Here is a 20,706-nt window from a genome sequence, read left to right on the forward strand (position 1 = left end):
AAGGGGCAGGCAAGGAAGAAGAGGCACTTGGATAGTATTTTAGGAGTGTTTGGATTCGTCATGAAATCACAGAGTTCACAAAATGATAGTTTTCGATTCTCAGAGGAGGAAGGATGGGGAGGCAGCAGGAATGCTTGCTGAGCCATTGTCAATCATTTATGAGCAGTCCTGACTAACTGGAGAGTCCCCAGTTTGCTGGAGGTTAGCTCAATGATCTTAGAGGTATTTTCCAACCTAAATGTTTCTGTGACTATCAGTAACCAAAGCAGGGCATGGTGTGGAGCGCAGTGAGGATCTGGGACTCTCACCTTTGGACCTTTGGCAATTTGCTCTGAGCTTTCTAAACTGTTTGACTCAGCTGCTTGCTACAGACTATATAAATGGAGGTCCAAGTCAGAAGGCTCACTCTCCCTCTGAGGCAGCAGGGAAGATTTGAAGACAGAAGAAAAAAGAGGAAAAGAAAGGGTGGAAAGAGGGACCAGGGCTCACCATGGGCCCTGTGCAGCTCTTGCTGCTCTCCCTGCTGCTCAGCAGTGGTGTTCTCACACGTAAGTACTCTCTTTTATGTCCATGCTCTTTACTGCTTTATTTATGAGCCCATTAAAACAACAATATTAAAAAAAAATAAAATCAAAAGGACCATGGCTTATAGAATTAGGTTCAGTGTGTCAAAGATAAAATTTCTTCCCTTCATAGGAATGGGCAGTCATAGGAGGATCCCAATGCAGAAAAGTCATGAATATTGCCTAATGGATTTTGAACAGATTTAATGTATTTTGTAACTTGTAAGGCATTCAGTGTTTTTCTGTAGCATTATCTTTTTAAACCCTCAGCTACTGTAGCTTGGGGATACCATGCACACTTGGCCCAGCTGTTACCAACCTATTTTGCAGCAAACATGAAGAGGGAGCAGTAAAGGAAATTGTATTTGGCAGGCAATTTAAATGCAATTTTGTATTGAAGGGGCACAGTCATCAGTAAAAGAAGTAGAGTTTTTTTTTCCTAAGATCAGAAATGACAACTGAAATCAATATGATGCTATGCATTGTGAGCTATTCTTGCTTCCCAAAAAGTGGCTTTTTAGAATACAGCTTGATAGCCTTATCTAAGGCTTCAGGGAGCTTAAGAAGAAACGTGAGTCTAGAGGTCCAGTTTTATATGAAGGACTAATTAATCATCTTTGTTGAACTAATATTCTGTTCCTGACTGACATTGCAAAAATGTGTTGCTATACAATAAACCTTGTTTCTAATTGTTATTAATAATATTATTAATTTTATTTTAATAGAAATAGTAGCATTTCTGTTGCTATTGTTGCTGTGACAGTCTATTTCTATACAGTTGTTGTGTGCAGAGAACATGGTGAAAAGTGCTGTGTGTAAATATTCATGTGTGATATCCCAAAGAATGACATAGCATCCAATAAATGCAAAAAAAAAAAAATAGTAGATTATGTTTAATTTAATTTATTTTAATTTTATTTTATTTAATTTAAATAGAGTCATATGAAACATATCTAAGACTGATTGGAGCAAATGATTCTTCTTGAATAGGCTTCCAACCAGAGCTCTTTTCCTTCAAGGAATGAACTCTAAATATTCAGAAAAGATTTATTGGCAGAGAATTTTAGTATTAATCTTCAGAGTTGTCTTTAAACATACAAAAGCTAGAGTATAGCCATTCATCCATTTTGCAGCATTTTTGTGTGGTCAAATAGACAAAAATTTAAAAGCAAAATGTTATATGGTATATTTCATCTCTCTTGTTTTACAAACTTTTTTTGTAAACAGCTTTTCCAACTTTTAATGATGTTTGTGTTTTTTTACAGAAGAAGAATCACCTGAAAATGGAAATCCAGGATGTTCAAGTAAATGATTACTTGCATTTCCTTTTGTTATCTTATGCCACTATTTTAACTGAATGCATCTTTCAAAGCCTGAGTTTTCCTAATCTTTTCTTCTGAACTTAACTTAAATGAAAGTCACGATAATATTCTTAAGTCCTGCTTGCCATTTATTGTAGGTATTCAATTACCCATTAGGCTGTGTCCAAATAATTTTAAAACTTTCCTAAGATTGGACAAGTTGAGGTTGAGTTTCTGAACTTTCTTAAAGTTCCCATTAAGAAACTCCTTTCCATTGGGTTTGTAGGTTTGTTGTTTGGTTGGGGTTTTTTTATTTATTTCTTAATTGTCAGATTCAAATTCCTTAATCTAGAAATCCCTGATTACCAAATGTGAAGCTTTAACAGTGAGGTTACATACACTAAACTTCAGCGTGGGCTGAATCTCACATTTTATTTACCCTTCACAGCTGCTGCTAAACTCACAGAATTGCACTTAGGTATCTAACTAAATACCTGTGGAATAAATCATCAACTCTGTCAGCAAGGACAGCAATTTCTCTAAACAAGCCAAGAGTCAGGAAATGCTGACTTTGGGTGCTATCTTTGTAATGAACTCTGACTGGCCCTGACTGCTCGGTTAGATACATAATGTTCCACCACAGGGTCAAAGTACTGAACGGGTTGGTTTGTTCTTAGTCTTCAGGGTCTGGGTTTTTTTTCCTTTCTTGGATGCTTTAGCACCATCTCCAGGAAATTTTGTTTACTTCAGGTGCTTGAACCACCTCAAAGGCTGCTGGGCTACATTGCCAATTTCTTGTTTAGTTTTTGATACAATTACTATTTGTTATTTGTATTTTTAAGCTTATAATTTCTCTATTCCTTTTTCATCGATTTCTGTTTAAAAGCAGAATATGAAGCAATATTTTTTTACTTTAGCAATGTAGATACTGGTGTTACAAGTTTTTTATGAATACATTTATAGACCAGGATAACCAAAGTGACAGGGTTAGTGATGAATCTTTTAATAGCAGCTAATTTCAGGGTTAAATAGATAATTTAATTAAGTTTTCAAATTTTTTTAAAGATGCTGATTACTGTATGACAGTTAGCTATTATTGCAATAATTCTGTTCAGCAATTACATGAATATAATCTCAGATAAAACATTATTAAAGTATGTAAAGCTTATAAAAGTGATAGTGCAGTGAGGAAATAAGAGATTTATAGTACTAATTTGTTGTCGTCCCTGTGTATGAAATGGTGTGACATAAAGGGCAATATTAAAATTGTCATTGGCTTCTGGCATGACAAAGATTTGATAGAAGAAGAATAAGCAACATTCCTGCAGGGATGGGCAGGCAAAGTCATACAGATTTGATGGTGGGAATTTGGGTTTACACTGGGATTACCTATCTCTGGTTTTTCTGTAAAAGTAGATCAGGACTGTATATGGTCAGGCAGTCACAAATAACCACAGAGGAGCAATTTAGGAAATTGCCTTTTATTCAGGATCACAACAGAATCAGTTCCAGTGAGTTGCTCAGTCTAAACCAAAGGAACAGTAATTTCTGCTTCAGATTGATCTAGACTGCTCCAACACAGACACTTCAAGTGCCTGATCATCATCTTCAGTTTAAAACAATGCCTGTAGTTTTAGTGGAAGCAAATTGTGATTGAGGATATTGTTTGGCTTATGCTACTCATTCCAGACACCAAAGGAATATCTTATATACCTGTATTTGACATGGAGTCTATTTTTTTCTTTAGCTAGCTAGCTAGCTAGCTAGCTAGATAGATAGATAGATATTCATAGGAATGACCACGTTCATTTCTGCTTGCAGGGTTTAAAATTTCGGATGATTTGGTCTGAGGGCAACAGGGACAGGTTAAATACAGGTGAAAATAATTATTTTGAGGAAGCCTATTAGGTTTTGTGGCTTCCTTTGATAGAAAGAGAAACACTTCTGGAAATACTCCCTCCTGTACTAGTCTTAGTCATAATTTAGTGCTTTTCCCCTGTTCTGGATGTTCTTCATGTAATTAAAGCTTATACCCAATAAAAATAATCTACCCTAGTAACATTTTCTGATCTAATAAGTGAATTAGAGTAAATCGTATTTCAGAGAGTCTGTGGCAGAAAGATCCTCCATAAATTTGGGTAAAATTGTATTGAGGAATGGTAGTTTTGGTGTTCTGTCTATTTCTGTGGGTTTTTCTCTTTCAGTCTCAGTCATGTGACTAGTAAAGCAGCTCTTTGCATTTGCATTATGGTGGAAAAACCTGAGCTGAAAGGAATGTTTTTATTACCAATTTGAAAACTGCAATTTGATTGGCTCAATTTAGAAGCCATAGGGTAGTTTTTAAAACAATTTCACACTTCAAGTTTTCTCCTGTTTTTCTCATTTGCTTTTTGGGTGTGATTTGAAAGACAGGTGGGGTCACACTGTCATATCCCATCTGAGCAGTAGACCCCAAAACTTATGCTGCTCCCACAAGTTTTGTCCTATACTTCAGAAAGTACCCAACTGACATGAAGGCATCACTTCCCTGTCTGAAAGATATTCCGGTAAAAGGAGTTTTTTCTGGGGTGTGGGACTTCAGGCTTCCTTTTTCTGGCATTAATTTTAGTTACACAACACTAAGCGTGCACTGTAAGGATTACATTTGTATATCCTACCCAGGTCATAAACACTCTCATTTTCCCAATTGCAGAGGATGCAACCAGATTTAAACCACTCAGAAAATATGTTTACTCATATGAAGCAGAGACATCGAGTGGGATCACAGGAACAGCAGATTCTCGAAGCGGCTCAAAGATCACTTGCAAGGTAGGCAAAGAGGAGTAAATACACCCAGTTGGGGACTTTGTAATTAACAACATGGGAGCTGGCAGCTGGGGAGCATCCTTCAATGATTTTCCAAACAAGATCATCCTTTTGAAGGGCACATACTGGGAATCATGAAGACTAAGCCTTCCCTGTTCTAGGGGGCACTGTGGATGGCAGAAGTCTTTCATACCTCTGCGCCCCTGCGTTTCAATCCCAGCCTGACTGTACTTTGACATGAGAAAGGGGCATGACCTGGTACTTCAGTTCTCCTTAGCTCCCAGGCTCAGTCTACCAATATCCATCAAACATTCTGAAGTTGAAATAAAATAACTCACTGATGCCATGAAGGTCACATGAGAGTCTGCTGATGGTAACTCAAGACAATACCAGACTCGTAGGAGTAAAAGGTCCCATAGGCCATTTAACTACCCAGCAGCACCTTATCTTGCCCAAACCTTTCCCATCATGATTTGAGGGTTTTTCCTGAAATGGAATAACGGAAAAAATATTTTTTATTTAGCACATACTGTTCTGATAGAGTCTAAGTACATTGATCAGTGTAATGACTCAAGTTTTCATACAGTTCTAATACTCAAAATTCTCAGAACCTAAGTTGCTCATTTAGTATGATCCATGCCATTCACCAAGCAATTGCCCTCTTATCTCCTCTGTGGAGTTACCTTAAGCTATTTAGAGCACTTTGGAGTCTTTCCCAACTGCTGGTGGCAGGGTAATCCTGACACTTTACAAGACCCAAGGAATTTTCAAAGCAGTATCAGAGTGATCCTGGAAATGTGATAATGCTAAAAAGAATAACATATAATATTTGTGTTTTCAGGTTGAACTGGAGGTACCCCAGCTGTGCCGCTTCAACCTGAGGACAATGCATTGCTCCCTGAGGGAGACATTTGGTGTTGACACTGAGGGAAGGGCTATTCTGAAAAAGTCCAAGAACTCTGAGGACTTTGCAAGTGCCATGTCCAAGTAAGCAATATCAATTATCTTCAGTACTTGGGGCCTTAACATGGGACAGGCTGAACTGTAAACAGGTCACCCTGATTATGTTTTTCTAGGCATGGAACATATTTCATGATAACATGGTAGATTTATAAGCTGGTTCCACAGGAAAACTCTCCCTGATACACTTTAGGATTAACATAGATCTCAATTGCCAGTAGGGAAGGGAATTTTACATACAAGATTTTCACCTGGAATTGTTTGTTAATTTCTGTTGTCTACATCAGGATGTTGTTGGGTAGAGCCCCAAAAGATTCTTGGTAGTGTAATTATCATTCCTTCTTGTAAGCACATTCTCAAATGGCTGCACTCAGCTGGTTTGAGATAATTTTCCTTTGCTAACAGACTGTGCAATAGAAACGTATTTGAGACTGAAGTCCAGGTTTCCAATCCAAATCTCTGACAGCCTGTGTAGCTAATCTTTTCCTTACTTATCTGATTTTGTAACTAATTTCTTCTACTCCCTCCACCCAGCTAGTCTCTAGTGCTTGTCAGTGCATATTTTATTCAAGCTCCTTCACGTTTCTTTCAGTGCCTCAGTAGTCACCTTGTCTCACAAGCTAGAGATCTCAAACCAACTTGAGACAGTTAAAATATGTTTAACAGAAAACAATTAAGGTTTTATTTAAAGACTCTGACTAGTAGAGAATCCTTCCCATCATTTTGTAGCCTATTGCAGTAGTTAATAATTACCTCATTCTAAAAATTTATTTATCTCCTCTCAGAAATTATGCAATTCCAACTTTCAGACATTGCTCTTGGTATTTGCTTGCCCTTAGATGACGTAATCTGGTGAAATCAAAATGTCCTTGGTTAGAATTTTGCTGTTTTCATAGTAATACTTTCTGTTAGTAACAGTAGTGAGTAGTAAATAATGCTAGACCAAGATAAACATGATGCTTTAGGTTATTGATAACATGTTCTGTGTGGCTTTAATATGATTTCGTACTAATGTTGTTTTTCTGGGGGGCAGGAATGAGCTAAAATTCAGCATTCAGGATGGAACAAAAGTCAAGCTGTATCCAGAGAAGGATGAGCCTCTGAACGTACTGAATCTCAAGAGAGGTATCATCTCAGCTCTCCTTGTGCCAACAGAAACAGCGGAAAACATAAAAACAATTCCAATGGTAGGTATTTTGAAAGAATTCACTTCATTGTGCTAACCAAAGGAAAAAACTCACCTAGACAGAGTTATTCCTGAATATCATTTTCAAAAGGCCCGGACATTCAGATCAGAAAGGGTGCCTTTCAATTAGATCAGAAAGTGTCTGACAGCATGAGCAAAGGCACTGACTTCTTACTTCTTTTCAGGATACTGTGTACGGAAAGTGTGACAGTGAAGTTGAATTCAAATCCAGAAAAGGGAATGTTGCAGAAGATATTTCAATTACCAGGTACCTGAAAGGCTGTGACAACTTCAGTCCCATCAGAGATCATGTCAGCCCTATTGCCATTGTAAAAGGACTAGTAAGTATGGCATTAAAAATTATATAATGTAACATTTTTCACACCAATGCTTAAAATTATAAACAACTATTGCCATGACTATGTTTTATATTCATTTTTTAAAAATGTGATTTTCCTGCACCCTTCCCTTAGATCAGGCTGCGGTATTGTTGCCTGTCAATAAAGAAGAACAGATGAAGAGCAAGAGTATAATTAATCTTCTTTCATGTTCTGTATTTTAAAGGACAGCTTTTCATATATGGAGTTAGTACTATTGGTTATTCAATAACCTATCAGAGCATAGCCAAATTTTTAGTTTTGTGGGTCAAGATTTTCAAAATTCCAGTTTTATCTAAAACATGTAGTCCTCCAAAACTCTAAAGTGTATGTGAGGTCCAAGAGGAAAGAGCTCTAGATGCCCTGAAATAAATGATTTGACAAAATGTTCAGTCTACCTGTTAATCCACAATGACCAGATGCACTTGCTTGCACAAATAGTGTCAGATTTCTTTCTGATATGATGGCATCTGTGTTTTCAGCGTTTTAACTAAAAAAACCAAAACCAAAAACTTTCATATAATGCTGAAAACACATTTTATAATTTCTGCCACTTCTATAGCTTTTTGTAGAAGTCTTGTCATGAGACTGAAATTAAAGAGGAGTAATGTAAAGAGAACATCAGAGCTGTTGCAAGGGGACTGAGCTATTCCAAAAATTACAAATTGGTTTTATGAAGGAGCCTTTGTTATAGGCAGCAGGGGATCAATCATGAAGTAACTATTAACCCAAACACCTCAATAAGGCCTGAGGGAACATTTCAGTGGGATTTTTGCCTGAGAAGAGACTTAAGTCCAAAGATTGTTACTGGCACAATTTTGTCTTTGTGTAAGAACGATTCCAGTTATGCACCTTCATTTCCAATTGTAACTGTTAATCTTACAATGAAACTGTCAGCCTTTGAAACTATGATTGTTTCCTATTCTCCTCAGTAAGCTGACAGCCAAACTATTTATTTTACAGAACAGCCCGTTATCTACCCTTCTGAAGAGCACTCAGTTCTGTCATTACAATATTGATGCAAAGAAAAGGCACATAAGAGATGCTGTCTGCAGTGAAAAACATCTGTTTCTGCCTTCCTCATACAAGTGGGTTGCTCACTATTTGTCATTACCCTTTATTTACAAATATCCATTTTAAATGGTGGTGTATCACAATCTGCCCTGACTTCATCCCTAAATAGACATTTTGTTTTTAACAAGACAGGAGGCTTGTCAAGACCTTGTAAAGGCATTTGGGTTCAACTAAAGCACTGAATTTTTCTTTCTTTCCTAGAAATCTCTATGGTGTCATGACAGAGGTCAACCAGACTCTGAAGCTTGAAGATACCCCAAAGATCACTAGCAAAAACTTTGATGGAGGTATAGCTGCAGTTTTCAATATTAAAAATACATAGACAAAATAGGAATTTCTTTTTGTGAATTTTTTATAGTGAACTACTTAAAGATGAGGAGACCAAATAAATTCATCATTTTAAATGAAATTTTATCAACTTAATAAGGAAAAGTTTGAGTATAAAATAGGAAAAGCTGAGAAGTTTATAAACACTATTAATTTTAAATAATCTTTGTGTTTTCATTTTAATTTTAAAATTATTCTTCATAATTAAAAATGCTTAATTTGCTTGAAAAGTAGTTTTAATCTTATTGGACATTAGTTTAATGAACCCTTTTCAGTTACCTGTAATTTCTTATGCATCTTTTGGCTTCAGTGCCAAATGTAAACCATCCATTATTACTATATATTTTGTTCTGAAGCATACTTTTCTGACCTGCAGTTGTTAATCCCAGTCATAAAATATTTCTTATAACATATATTTATTAAAAGTTGGAAAAGAAAACTGTGCTAATATGAGAGGTGTTAAAGGATAATCTTCATGAAAATATAAAAGAATGTATGCAAATATTCAACTTTTGGGATAACTATATTAAATTCTGTGCCATTCTTTCTGTAAGCCATTCAGCTGTTAAACTTCAATAGTTATCATATAAAATAATGTACAAACTTTTTTATTTATACTGAATGTATCACAAGATAAAAATTAACATATCACCCTGGTAGAGACATAAAGAATGCATTTTTTTCCAATTTCTAGATGCACTGGAAGAGAAGGGACTTGCACTGGAAAGTACAGACACCAAACTGTCCAGGCAGGGTGATGCTGTTCTGAAAACCCTGCAGGAAATGCAGAAAATTACAGCCTCCCAGGAGAACCAGCAGAGAGCAAGACTCTTTTACAGATTTGTTTCTGGGCTGAGAAGTTTACATAACAGCACTCTTGGCTCTCTTGTTCCAAAGATGATGGAAACCTCAAGGTAGGTTTCAGCAGTTCACAGTGCAAGAACACCACACATCAATGCCATGGCAAAACCATGCTATTGTTGATGATTTGTGCAAGTGGTTTTAAATTGGAGGTGTATTAGAAGTAAAGAGTGGCTTTCAGAAAGATAAGTGTTATGAGGGAAATAAGGAAGGGACTATCAAGCCAGCTGTGTGTGCCTGACAATCCTTTGGATGTGTTTTTATAGCCAAATATCTTTCAGGCAGCTTTGCTCAAGGACAATGGCTGTAATTCCGTGACTTAGAGCAACAAGCACAGTTTTGAGTATGAGACTTCAGCAGACATGGAAGAGTGCTATTGTTTGGTCTGACCCTGCCCTCCACTCCACACCCTTAGTCTTTTGTCCCAGCTGGGCTTGAGCCAGTTCACATACACTTTATGTCTTCCATCTGTAAAGCAAATAGAGCCTCAGTCTGGGTCAATATATTAGATGATAATACTTAAAGTTGTCAAAAAGTCTGTTGTGAAGGGGAAAAAAAAAGATATGTCCATGTAATGATCATATCATTAATACTTACTTGTTCTAATTTAATTGGGTTATAACTTGTAAAACCAAGAAGCTTCTTTTTTGGTAAGAAATTTCATAATTTGCTTCCAGTCACACATAAACTTACATCATTTCTATTAAAACACCTTAATAAATCTGCCATATGTTTGTTTCAAACAGTCAACATACAGTGATAACTGCAAACAGGGAATTAATTGATAAAAGTCATCTCTTCTCCTTTCAGCTCCATCACTGTCCAGGCTTTGGCCCAGTGTGGGACTCCGGAGTGCTTCAGTGCAATCCTTCAAATCCTGCGAACTGGAAACGTGAATCCACTCGTGGCAGACCTGGTCACATACACCCTGGGACTCTTGCCTTCTCCAACTCCACAAAGAATACGGGAAATTCTTAACATGGCCCAGTATCAGCCAAGCAGAGCTTCATTTTATGGCTTGAGTCATTCTGTTACTAAGTAAGTAATGATAGCATGCAATTGTACAAAATTACAGTGCTTAGAGTAAGCCCTAAGAGTGTTCACTTTTGGAGAATAATTTTATTTCCATTTATTTACTCTTTAGGAATAAAATATAGACATTTCCCAATTTTCTCTTTGTTTCTGATGTGTTTATCCATTTCTTTAGGTTCTACAATGAGAAGAAGATTGTGACAGAGGAAATAGCAGATGTTGCAGACTTCATGGTATCCCTGCTTGGCACTGATTGTTCTGGGGAAGATGAACTCACATACCTGACACTGCGGGTATTTTTCTTTCTTCTTTCCTTATGCAGGCTATTATTATAATGCTAATATTATATTTAATATTTTATATTAATTATATTATATCATTATATTATATTATATTATATTATATTATATTTTATTATATTATATTATATTTATTCTATACTATTCTATTCTATTCTATTATCACATATTCTTGCATATTATCACATATTATCACATATATTACTGTACTTCTCTTGGTGGAGAGGAAGCTTTTGTCATCTTTCTGTGTTTTCATCACTGCCAGGCTATTGGAAACATGGGTGCAGTAATTGAGAAAGCTAAACCCAGTGTGAAATCTTCTCTGAAGACATGCATCAGAAATGAAGCTGCATCACTTTCAGTTCAGAAAGCAGCCATCCAGGCATTCAGGAAAATGACAGTTACTGAAGAGGTAAATTGGTCAAAAGAACCAGGATAAACTGTTCTCAGTTCACCTTGACTGCTCACAGGAGTTACTGAATATGCAAAACTATTCCCACTGTTTCAACTCTGCTATCTCCCTTTTAGCTGTCTCCAGTTTTCAGAACCCCTTTAGTAAGTTTCCATACAGATATCAGGGAAATCTCCTGACTTAAATGATGTTGCTCTTTTGAGATGCAGTTCCTTTGTATAGATAATCTCAGTTTAAATGGGAAGTTCAGATCTGTTCCTTTAAGTGTCTTAAATGGAGTTCTACTTATTTAAATGAGCTGTTAACTAATGAATTACCCCAGACTTAAATGTATTTAACTTAGAAAAAAATCATGTCCTTATTTTATACTGCCATTTGTTGTCATTGTTAACAATACTGGGTAGATTTTTTTTTGCACTGTGTTTAATAAGCATCATTATATGAACGTTTCTGCTGAGTATGGTGAGATAGTTTCAGTCTTAAAAAATTTCTTCTCCTAAAGATATGCTCTTGTTTCCAGACAAGGCTTAAAAAAATCTAAAACTCACGTTCTCAGATTCAGTTTAATACATTTAAAATTTTAAATTATTGCTTAGTTTTAAACTATGTTTTTAATTTTTCCTGCAGCAGTAGATTTTGATCACTTTCTTTTCCCAATCTGAGTGATCTTTTTTTCAAAATGTTGACAGTTTGTCTGCACATATAATTCCCAACAATCAAAAATCAGAATCCTTAAGTAAAAATGTAACCTGTATGTAAAAGATAAAAAAAAAAAAAAAAGGATAAATAAAGGCCAACCAAGAAAAGATAAGGGGAAAAAAAGAGGGGAAAAAATTAAAAGTATAACAAAATAACGGATAATAGAGAATATTTATAAGATCATTCAGTGACAGTACAAGGGGGAATGGGTTTAAATTAAAAGAGAGTAGGTTTAGATTAGATATTAGAAAGAAATTCTTCCCTGTGAGGATGGTGAGGCCCTGGCACAGGTTGCCCAGAGAAGCTGTGGATGCCCCATCTCTGGAAGTGTGTAAGGCCAGGTTAGAGGGGGCTTTGAGCAGCCTGGTCCAGTGGAAGGTGTCCCTGCCCACGGCAGAGGAATTTAGACTAGATGGTCTTTAAGGTCCCTTCCAACACAAATGGTTCTGTGATCCTCTGATTCTATGAAAATCAGTTTTAATAAAGCCATAACTTCTATGATGTTTTCTAGCAAAAGAAAGTTTAGCAAAATAGCTTCAAAGAAACTGTTGTGATAGGCTGTAGAAATAATGTACAAAAATAGGTATGCAGTCACTTAAAGACTTGGACTCAATGAGTCCCTTCTAATTAAGAATATTCTGTGATTATTTCACCCTATATATTCCCAAAAGGGTTTAGCAATATCATCCATGAGACAGTTCATCAATGTAAACCTTTCTTTATTTATATAGGACCGTTCAGCACTTCTCAAGGCATTCCTGGAACTGGATGCACCCACAGACAAACGTCTAGCATCCTATCTCCTAGTGATGAAAAATCCTTCTCCAAGTGATCTTGCAAAGATTTTGAGAGTCCTCACAAAGGAGAAGAGCGAGCAAGTGAAAAGCTTTGTTGCCTCTCACATTGCCAACATTCTGGACTCTGAAGAACTGGGCATCGAAGAGTAAGTGAAATTTACGTGTATTATTGGTCTCATTGGAAGAAAATGGTTTTTGACCATAGTTGCAGTAGCAGTTATCTAGCAGTAGAGTTTCTGATTGTTTTATCTGTTTATTTGAACAAGCACATCAGCTGAGTAAACTGGCTTTGTCAGAACAGTGCTAGATAATAGCCTTTCCCTTAAATCTTATGTTTACTGTTAAATGGGTGCAGAGAGCTATCCATTAGCAATCAGCACAGCTGGATGAATGTCTGCAAACAGCATAAAAATTCCTTTAACTAAGACTAAATGAGTTTTTGGAAAATATACTAATCATATTTTAATTGCTATTCTCTTCCCTAGTCTAAAAACCCGAGTTGAAGAAGCTCTGAAAGGAAATCAGCTCCCAACAGCCAAAGATTTCAGAAAATTCTCACAGAATTATCAGATTTCAAAAAGAGTTTCTGTACCTGGAATTGACCCCATCTCTGCCAATGTAGAAGGAAATGTGATATTTGATCCAAACAGCTATATTCCTAAAGAGACCATGCTGAAAACCACCCTGCATGCCTATGGATTTGACCCAAGTGATGTCTTTGAGGTACAACAATTATCAGAAACATTTGCTAGTACCTTTCTTTCTCATTTCTGTTTTCTTATAACTTTCTGTGCATAATGTATTTTTTTACAAGCCTTGGGGGAAATCTAAAGATCACTGTGACTGTAAGGGGACTTTGATTTGGTCTCAATGGGCTTAAGAGCAAGCCACCCATTATGTGATGTCACTTGCCACTGACTGGATAGACAACCCTTTTGAAGTTATTAAAGGGCTCAGGGTAAAATGAACCCATCTGTAACAAGTTGACTTTGTGCTAATGAATCATTACTGGCACACTGAAGTACTCATAGGAGATTTTAAGTGAGATACAATCCTATGCACAGGTTTTTTCTTGAACCTTACCACAGAGATAAAATTAATTATAAGGCACAGTGATCCATATCTTCCCTTAAGTGTCATGGGCTTTAGGATACACTTTAAATGCATTTTTTTTGCTCTCCAGAAAGTGTGCTTGTTATAAAGTTCCAAAGAAAAAGGGGCAACTGTCTCAGTTATGCATTGTCTTTTCGGTTCATTTCAGCTTGGCTTGGATGGAAAGGGATTTGAACCAACACTGGAAGCATTGTTTGGAGAGAAGGGATTTTTCCCAGACACTGCAACCAAGGCCTTGTACTGGGTTGATGGCAAAGTGCCAGAACAGGTTTCCAAGGCACTTTTTGACTATTTTGGTTACTCACAGGATGGAAAGCAGGATCAGGTACAGCTTGAAAACTTTCTCTGTGCAGCACAGCATTCCTATTTGTACACAGTAATTAGAGCACTTATAGCTTTACTCTGTATTTTCCTTCTCTTCACTGATGAGATAAAAAGAAATCCTTAATTTTTTTTAACAACATGTTTTCTTAGTTGTATTTGGAGGGGTCTTTGTCTGGAGAGAAATCTGTAAGTGCATGTGCAGAATAACTGACATTCACTAAGTACCTGTTCTAGATATATGGCCATACATACTTCTTATAAAACTGGTTTATTGCTTTCTGACTGAATTTTCAGGATATCATGAAAGGAATAATACTTAACCTTGAAAAACTCATAAAAGAATTGGGCAGCAAAGAAGCTCCAGAAGGAAGAGCATATCTAAGGATCCTGGGAGAAGAACTTGGGTACATCAAACTCAATGATTTTAAACTGCTGGGAAGCTTGATTTTAAAGACTGTTAAAACTCTTCAGACTGTTCCTGAAATGGTATGTTTCTGATGATGTGCATCATCAACTTTTTTTTTAGCCATATTTTTTTTAATATTTAGATTGTACTTAATTATTATGTAAAAATATTTGATACTTGCATGAAAATAAATTATTTAAAATAAAATATCCAGGCTTATGTTGAAGGACACTGAGAAATCTATGAAGACTCTCAATAACCAAGAAAAGTCCTCCTGGAGGTTTGGTGAAGGGAAAGTAAAAGGGGAAGTTCAGATCATACTGTATTATCCAGATATGTACTGGAACAATTCCCAAAACTTTAGTACTGGGTATTAAGTTAGATGACTAAATTTTTAATTATGTAAATATGTGCTAATACTAAAATTTTCAACCTTGTCATTTTAAAAAGAAAATATGTAGTATATTTTAGGTTTATTTGTTAATATCCTTCTTTCATTGAAGTAAAATAATGCTTTGTCATTGACTTTGGGGAAACCAGAATGTTACATGGTATGTAAACTGATTCACCTTTGTGTGTGTATGTAAAGGCAGATATCCCATGTGTATCAATGATGGTAAAAAATCTGGTATTCATTTGAAGTTCAGATTTTGCTGACAGTCTTTAGTATATTTTTTGAAACAATGAATCTGTGGAAATTAGATTCTCTACTCCATATGAAATTAACTTTTGAATTATAGAATTACAGCATTCCCTGATTCCAGAGTGTGGATTTGTTAGTGTTCATTTCCTTGTTTGATTCACAGATTGCACAAGCCATCTCAAAAGGTGTTGACAGGGATCTATTTGTCCACTACATATTCATGGACAATGAGTTTGAGCTTCCAACTGGAGCAGGTTTGCAACTGAAGTTTGCCTTGTCTGGAATAGCAACACCTGGGGCAAGAGTAGCTGCAAAGCTTCAACAAAAAAGCGTAAGGCACAATAATTGTCTATATTGTTTTTCCTCCTAATAATCTACATTTTCATTTATGGATAAAACTGTAACACCAGAAGCATTTTAAAGATTGCAAAATGTTCTTGGTATTAAAAAACTCTTACTCATTAGAGGTCTTGGTTAATTTAGATTTGATGACATTTAGATTAGATTAAGAAATAATGCATATAATAAATTGCGAATGAGACATAATAAAATTTATGAATGAAAAGTATTTCAATCACTCTTTCAAAAATACAACATTTGAATCTGTTTCTTTCTCTCTCCCTGCACTCAAGTTACAATGGTACAAAAGCTACAGCATATTAATTTGATGTTCAAGCCAAAAAAGTTAACAAAACATTTTGTTGTGACCAATTCAAAGTGAAAAAATTTGATTAGCAGTTAAAAGAAATATTGAAAATTGAGTCAAGTAAAATATTTTTTCACCTGAGATGAAACATCTTAAAATTGTAGCAAGGAAAATGTAGATGACACAAAATTAATTATCCACTTAAAATTTTAAAAAAAATAGAAATGTTTCTATTCCTTTTTACAGTTCTAACTACCTTGCTCTAGCCTAGCTAATATTTTGTAAGAATTTCTTAGTAGTTTCAGTTCCTCTAAACTTTTCATTTTCTACCATATGAAGGTATAAATAAAAATAAAAAATAAATCCTCAAATTTAGTACTTGTTGCTCTTTAGTTAGCTTTGGAATCTTTTCCAGAATTTTGCATTCTGTCCCTTCTTCCTTAATGGCCAAAGCAAAAGCTTGACAATAAGCTGGTTTGTGTTTTGAGAAATGCAAATATTGGATCCAATTTTTTTGCCTGTTTGCTCATTGTCTTTGAAAACTGCCATGTTTTTTTTTTTCCTTATGATGGAAAACTGGCTCTTGTCTTCAGATTTAAAAATAATGCAAATAGCTCCATGTATAAAATCTTTCTGAAGCTTGAGTGTTTTTACTTTAAAGTAGGTAGGGATCCTTGGCGTTATCATCTTGCTGTGTTTTTTCTATATTACAGTTACCACTTATATGGGCCATTTGATTATGTGATTTAGGAATAAGATTTTTTGAATAGCAAAATCAATTCTATAAAACTTACCTCTGTATAATCAGGAGAAGTATGGGATTTTTTTGTATAACCAGAAAGAAGTGTATTGGGCAAATAAATACCCCATTTTGTTTTTATTAAATAGATGCAAGCAGATCTCATTGCTAAACCTTCAGTAGCAGTTGAGTTTGTGACACACCTGGGAATAAACATGCCTGAATTTGCTGGAAGTGGTGTGGAGATGAATTCCAATATATTCCATGAATCTGGAATTGAAGCACATGTTAGTATAAAAGCTGGACAATTGAAATTCAGCATTCCTGCTCCGAAGATTCCAGTAAAACTCCTCAGTATCAGGTAATGAGAACTGAATGAGAGCTTTCAAGGCTGTGTTCTTCCTTCTCTTCTTGGTTTTCATTGTGGTGGAATTGGAAGGCTAGGGCAGGTATGGAGAAATATTCAGTTCTGAAAAATCCCAGGCATTGTAAAAGTGGGATAACTTTTGTAAGACAAGCAAATATGCCAGATAACTGAGAACTTTCAGTCATGGCTTACAGATTATTTGTTACTATTTTTGAAATTTTATACAAGACTCCTAAAATTTCCATTATTTTGTTTTCTTTCACAAAATTATTATAATAGCAATATATATTTAAATTTAAATTAACTACTTACATTAATTTTAGAGAGAGAAAATGGCTCAATACACTAAATTATAATTATCAATAATAATACCTACATCATTTAAAGCCAGATGTTATTCCAGTTTGCCCCTACGTTAATAAGCGAGTTTTATTCAGAATTAACTGTGTTCATAGATGTCTGAGCAGCTGTCCTGGGAATAAATGACCGACTTTTCTGTTCCAGCAATACACTGCATTTGGTGTCTCCAGCCAAAACTGAAGAGATTCCAACTCTGACAGAGAACCAAGTAATTTCAACTTCTTGCAAGCCTTTCATTCCTGGTCTAAATTTCTGCACCAAAGTATTGTACTCTAATTCCACTGACACAGAGGCAGTTCCATATTTTCCCTTGACTGGAGAATCCAGGTATGTCAACTTAAACTATGTTTATTTTGTGCTGACTTCCTTCCTCTTAGTCTCCAGTAGTCTCTCACATCAAGCTTACCTTTAAAAGTCTTTCCAAACTTATTGTCAGCAGCAGCTCAGAAAGAGAGCTGTTGAGAACTGTATGATTTCTTCTGTTTGTGGTCATGGACAAAAAGTTATTTACAAGGCATTTGTTTACTCCTTCTGTAGATTTGAGGTTGAATTAGTGTCCACAGGTGAAGTAAAGGAATACTCTGCAAGTGCAAACTACGAACTGCAGAGAGAGGGAAATGACCAGATAGACACCGTAAAGTTTGCTGTCCAGGCAGAAGGTAAGAGTCAAAAAAAAAAAAACTGTGTGGTTTTGCTCGGCTTTGAACTATCATTTACCAAAATATACATTTTTATTAATAAATCTTAATACTATTCTTAACAGTGTAAGATAGAATACCATTTTTACAGCCAAATAAGCCAACAATTTACCACATTTCCTTTCTTGTACGCAATCCCAGCGCAAGATTTTCATGATGAGAGGCTGATTTTTTATTTTGAATGATTTTAATAAGTGTGATGTTGGTGAATGGATGCAAGGAAGAGATATTCAGGGGGTCTATATAAGCGAGAGAAAAATATGTTTTTTATGAAATATGGAATGAAAGCATAAAAAACATCTGTGGGATCATTTAAATAACAAAAGTATTGATGTGTTGGTGGGTCAGCCATGGTGTGTTTAGAAAATGAGAAGAAAAGAGATGACCCAGTTTCTAATCAGACTCATCAAAAGCTGTGTTAGATCTTTACTGGGATATAATTTTCATCGGATCTTTTTTTGTTCTGCTTCTAGGAAAAGTCCAAACAGATTCTATAGTTGTGAATAACCAAAGTACATTATATTTTCTAGGTGCAAACCAGCATGATGCCACATTGACCTTCAGGTACAACAGAGGCAAAAAGATTTTGACTAGTGATGTCCAGATTCCAGATGTTGATGTTGACTTTGGTACAAACCTAAGAATTACTGATGAATCAACTTCTGGGAAGAAAGCATACACTTTTGTCTTAGACGTCAACAACAAGAAGATTACAGAAGCTACTCTTACTGGCCAGATAAGGTAACTCAGAAAAACATTTAGAATTTAACAACTACCTTTTAAAAGGTTTTATCGGGGGGAAGAATGTGGGGAAATTTTATCTCATTTTGGAGAACTTTTTTAAATACAGAGACAGGTAAACTTGCCATTGAAACCCCATTTAAACAACTTTAAAGTATTTTATTTGTAATACATCAAATGCATATATATAATACATTGATTGACCTTTCCTACTATATGTATATATATATAATTTGTATGACAAGTTCCTTGAGGTAGTTCTTCCATGTTTGCACACACATGATTACAAGAATGCATTGTACTACTGTTATTGCAGGTGTGATAATCCAAGGATATAAACAAGGCAAGGTTTGTTCAGAGAGGTATTATCTTTTACTGGGTATACTTGACTCCAGAAAAAGTTATTACATCTCCCCATGAAGAAATCTAATGGCACTCAGTAAGAAACAAAACCAAAAATAACTGAGAGCTTCCTGTAAAAATTCCCACGCTTCTCGATGAGAATATTTCCGGGAACATCTACAGGGGATCTAACAAAAATGTTCAGCCTGCCAGGGTTTCTAAAATTGTCTGCCTCACAAGCCCATAGTGAAATGGGCTGATCACATTCTTTAATAAACCTCAATCTTCCATGGAATTCTGTGATCTTGATGGTGCCCCAGGGAGTCTTTGTCTTTGCTGCTCATGTAGAATTACCTCTGATATCAGTGGGAGCATTGGACAGATGTCAGGGACTTTAATTCCCTTTCATTTGCACTAACATAACATTAGAAGTTTGCTCAAGTCAACAAAGTTACAGAGATATAAAATAAATATGAATAAAGCAAAATGAAGCCCACTGGCATAATATATTTTGCCAACTGTTTTGGTTTTTTTGTGATTCATGGCCACAGTCTGTGTCCTGAGTAGAGAACTCAGCTTGAGTAAGGCATTTAGAATTAGGTTCAGTTACAGCTTTACCAGGACAGGTACATATTTCCATCCTTTTCATTCCTATGAAATTAACACAGAATCATTACTGTGAGTAATGAGACTCACTACTGCACAGTAGCATTATAATAGTCTACTCCAGATTTTCCAAAATAACTAGCAGCAGAAGCTGAAAATATTCATTGAATTAGAATAGTGTTTGCAAGTTTGATTCAAACTAAGTTTTTTATAACACCTATTATGCCTTTGCTGTAGATTTAAATGATGAAGTTGTTCCTGAAAGATACAATTAAATATTTTTATTCACATATATTTTTTCTTTCACAGATATGCTGGAGTGGAAGAGGCAATGTTAAGAGGCACCATTTCTTTTCCTCGCCTGCAAACCGAACTTAGAAGTGAAGCATTGGTTAATTATTCACCAAACAAAGCATATCTTCAGATAAGCTCAGCTGCAACAATTCATGGAAACTCAGTTTCAAAGAGAGTTCTTCTCAGATATGGTAGGGGGAAAAAACATGATCCACAACATGTAAATTTAAGCATCTTTTTACATTAGTTCATAGTATCTCTCAAAATAAGAATATTACTAATTTTACCTTTTTCTTTTAAATTCATGATTTTTAGATGCTGAGAAAATTGAGATAGAGTGGAATTTAGGTGCCAGTGCTGCTGTGAAAAAACTGTCTTCTGCCTTCCCAGTCGACTTTTCAGACTACCCAAAAATGCTAGAGAAGAGTGCCAATGAACTTCTGGATCGGAAAGTGGCTCATACAGATATGACACTGCGACATATCATGTCACAGTTTATCCTGGTATGGTTTTCAACATGCAGTAGATATTACAGAAACAGTACATAGCCCTTAGAAATTCTTGTCTCCCTCATGAAAGCCAAAATAAGAACTACTTGTAAAATCACTCATCAGATTGAATAAGCTGTGTATTTCTAACTTTGATAGAACAAATTCTCTTTAGCAGATACCTAGACCCCAGTATTTGAGTAGCTCAAATAACTTTCAGATAACTTCACTGGGAAGTCCTAAAAC

General features: G+C 35.6%; 1 protein-coding gene across 1 annotated transcript in view; it reads left to right on the top strand.

The window, feature by feature from the left end:
* The first annotated feature begins 404 nt into the window (after positions 1–404).
* APOB (apolipoprotein B) overlaps positions 405–20,706 on the top strand; it is a 36,405-nt gene continuing 16,103 nt past the window's right edge. Inside the window, 23 exon segments of the mRNA XM_086875703.1 lie at positions 405–548; positions 1,829–1,867; positions 4,557–4,672; positions 5,511–5,656; positions 6,663–6,816; positions 7,001–7,156; positions 8,156–8,280; positions 8,468–8,553; positions 9,288–9,507; positions 10,265–10,492; positions 10,662–10,779; positions 11,051–11,197; positions 12,628–12,839; positions 13,179–13,416; positions 13,955–14,131; positions 14,425–14,616; positions 15,343–15,510; positions 16,714–16,925; positions 17,436–17,618; positions 17,829–17,950; positions 18,520–18,730; positions 19,988–20,163; positions 20,288–20,475. Of these exon segments, the coding sequence (XP_086731829.1) occupies positions 491–548; positions 1,829–1,867; positions 4,557–4,672; positions 5,511–5,656; positions 6,663–6,816; positions 7,001–7,156; positions 8,156–8,280; positions 8,468–8,553; positions 9,288–9,507; positions 10,265–10,492; positions 10,662–10,779; positions 11,051–11,197; positions 12,628–12,839; positions 13,179–13,416; positions 13,955–14,131; positions 14,425–14,616; positions 15,343–15,510; positions 16,714–16,925; positions 17,436–17,618; positions 17,829–17,950; positions 18,520–18,730; positions 19,988–20,163; positions 20,288–20,475 (3,672 nt within the window). The 5' untranslated portion in view covers positions 405–490.

Source organism: Cyanistes caeruleus, chromosome 2 (assembly GCF_971803275.1).
Source record: "Cyanistes caeruleus chromosome 2, bCyaCae1.hap1.1, whole genome shotgun sequence".
In the NCBI taxonomy this organism is placed as follows: Eukaryota; Metazoa; Chordata; class Aves; order Passeriformes; family Paridae; genus Cyanistes; species Cyanistes caeruleus.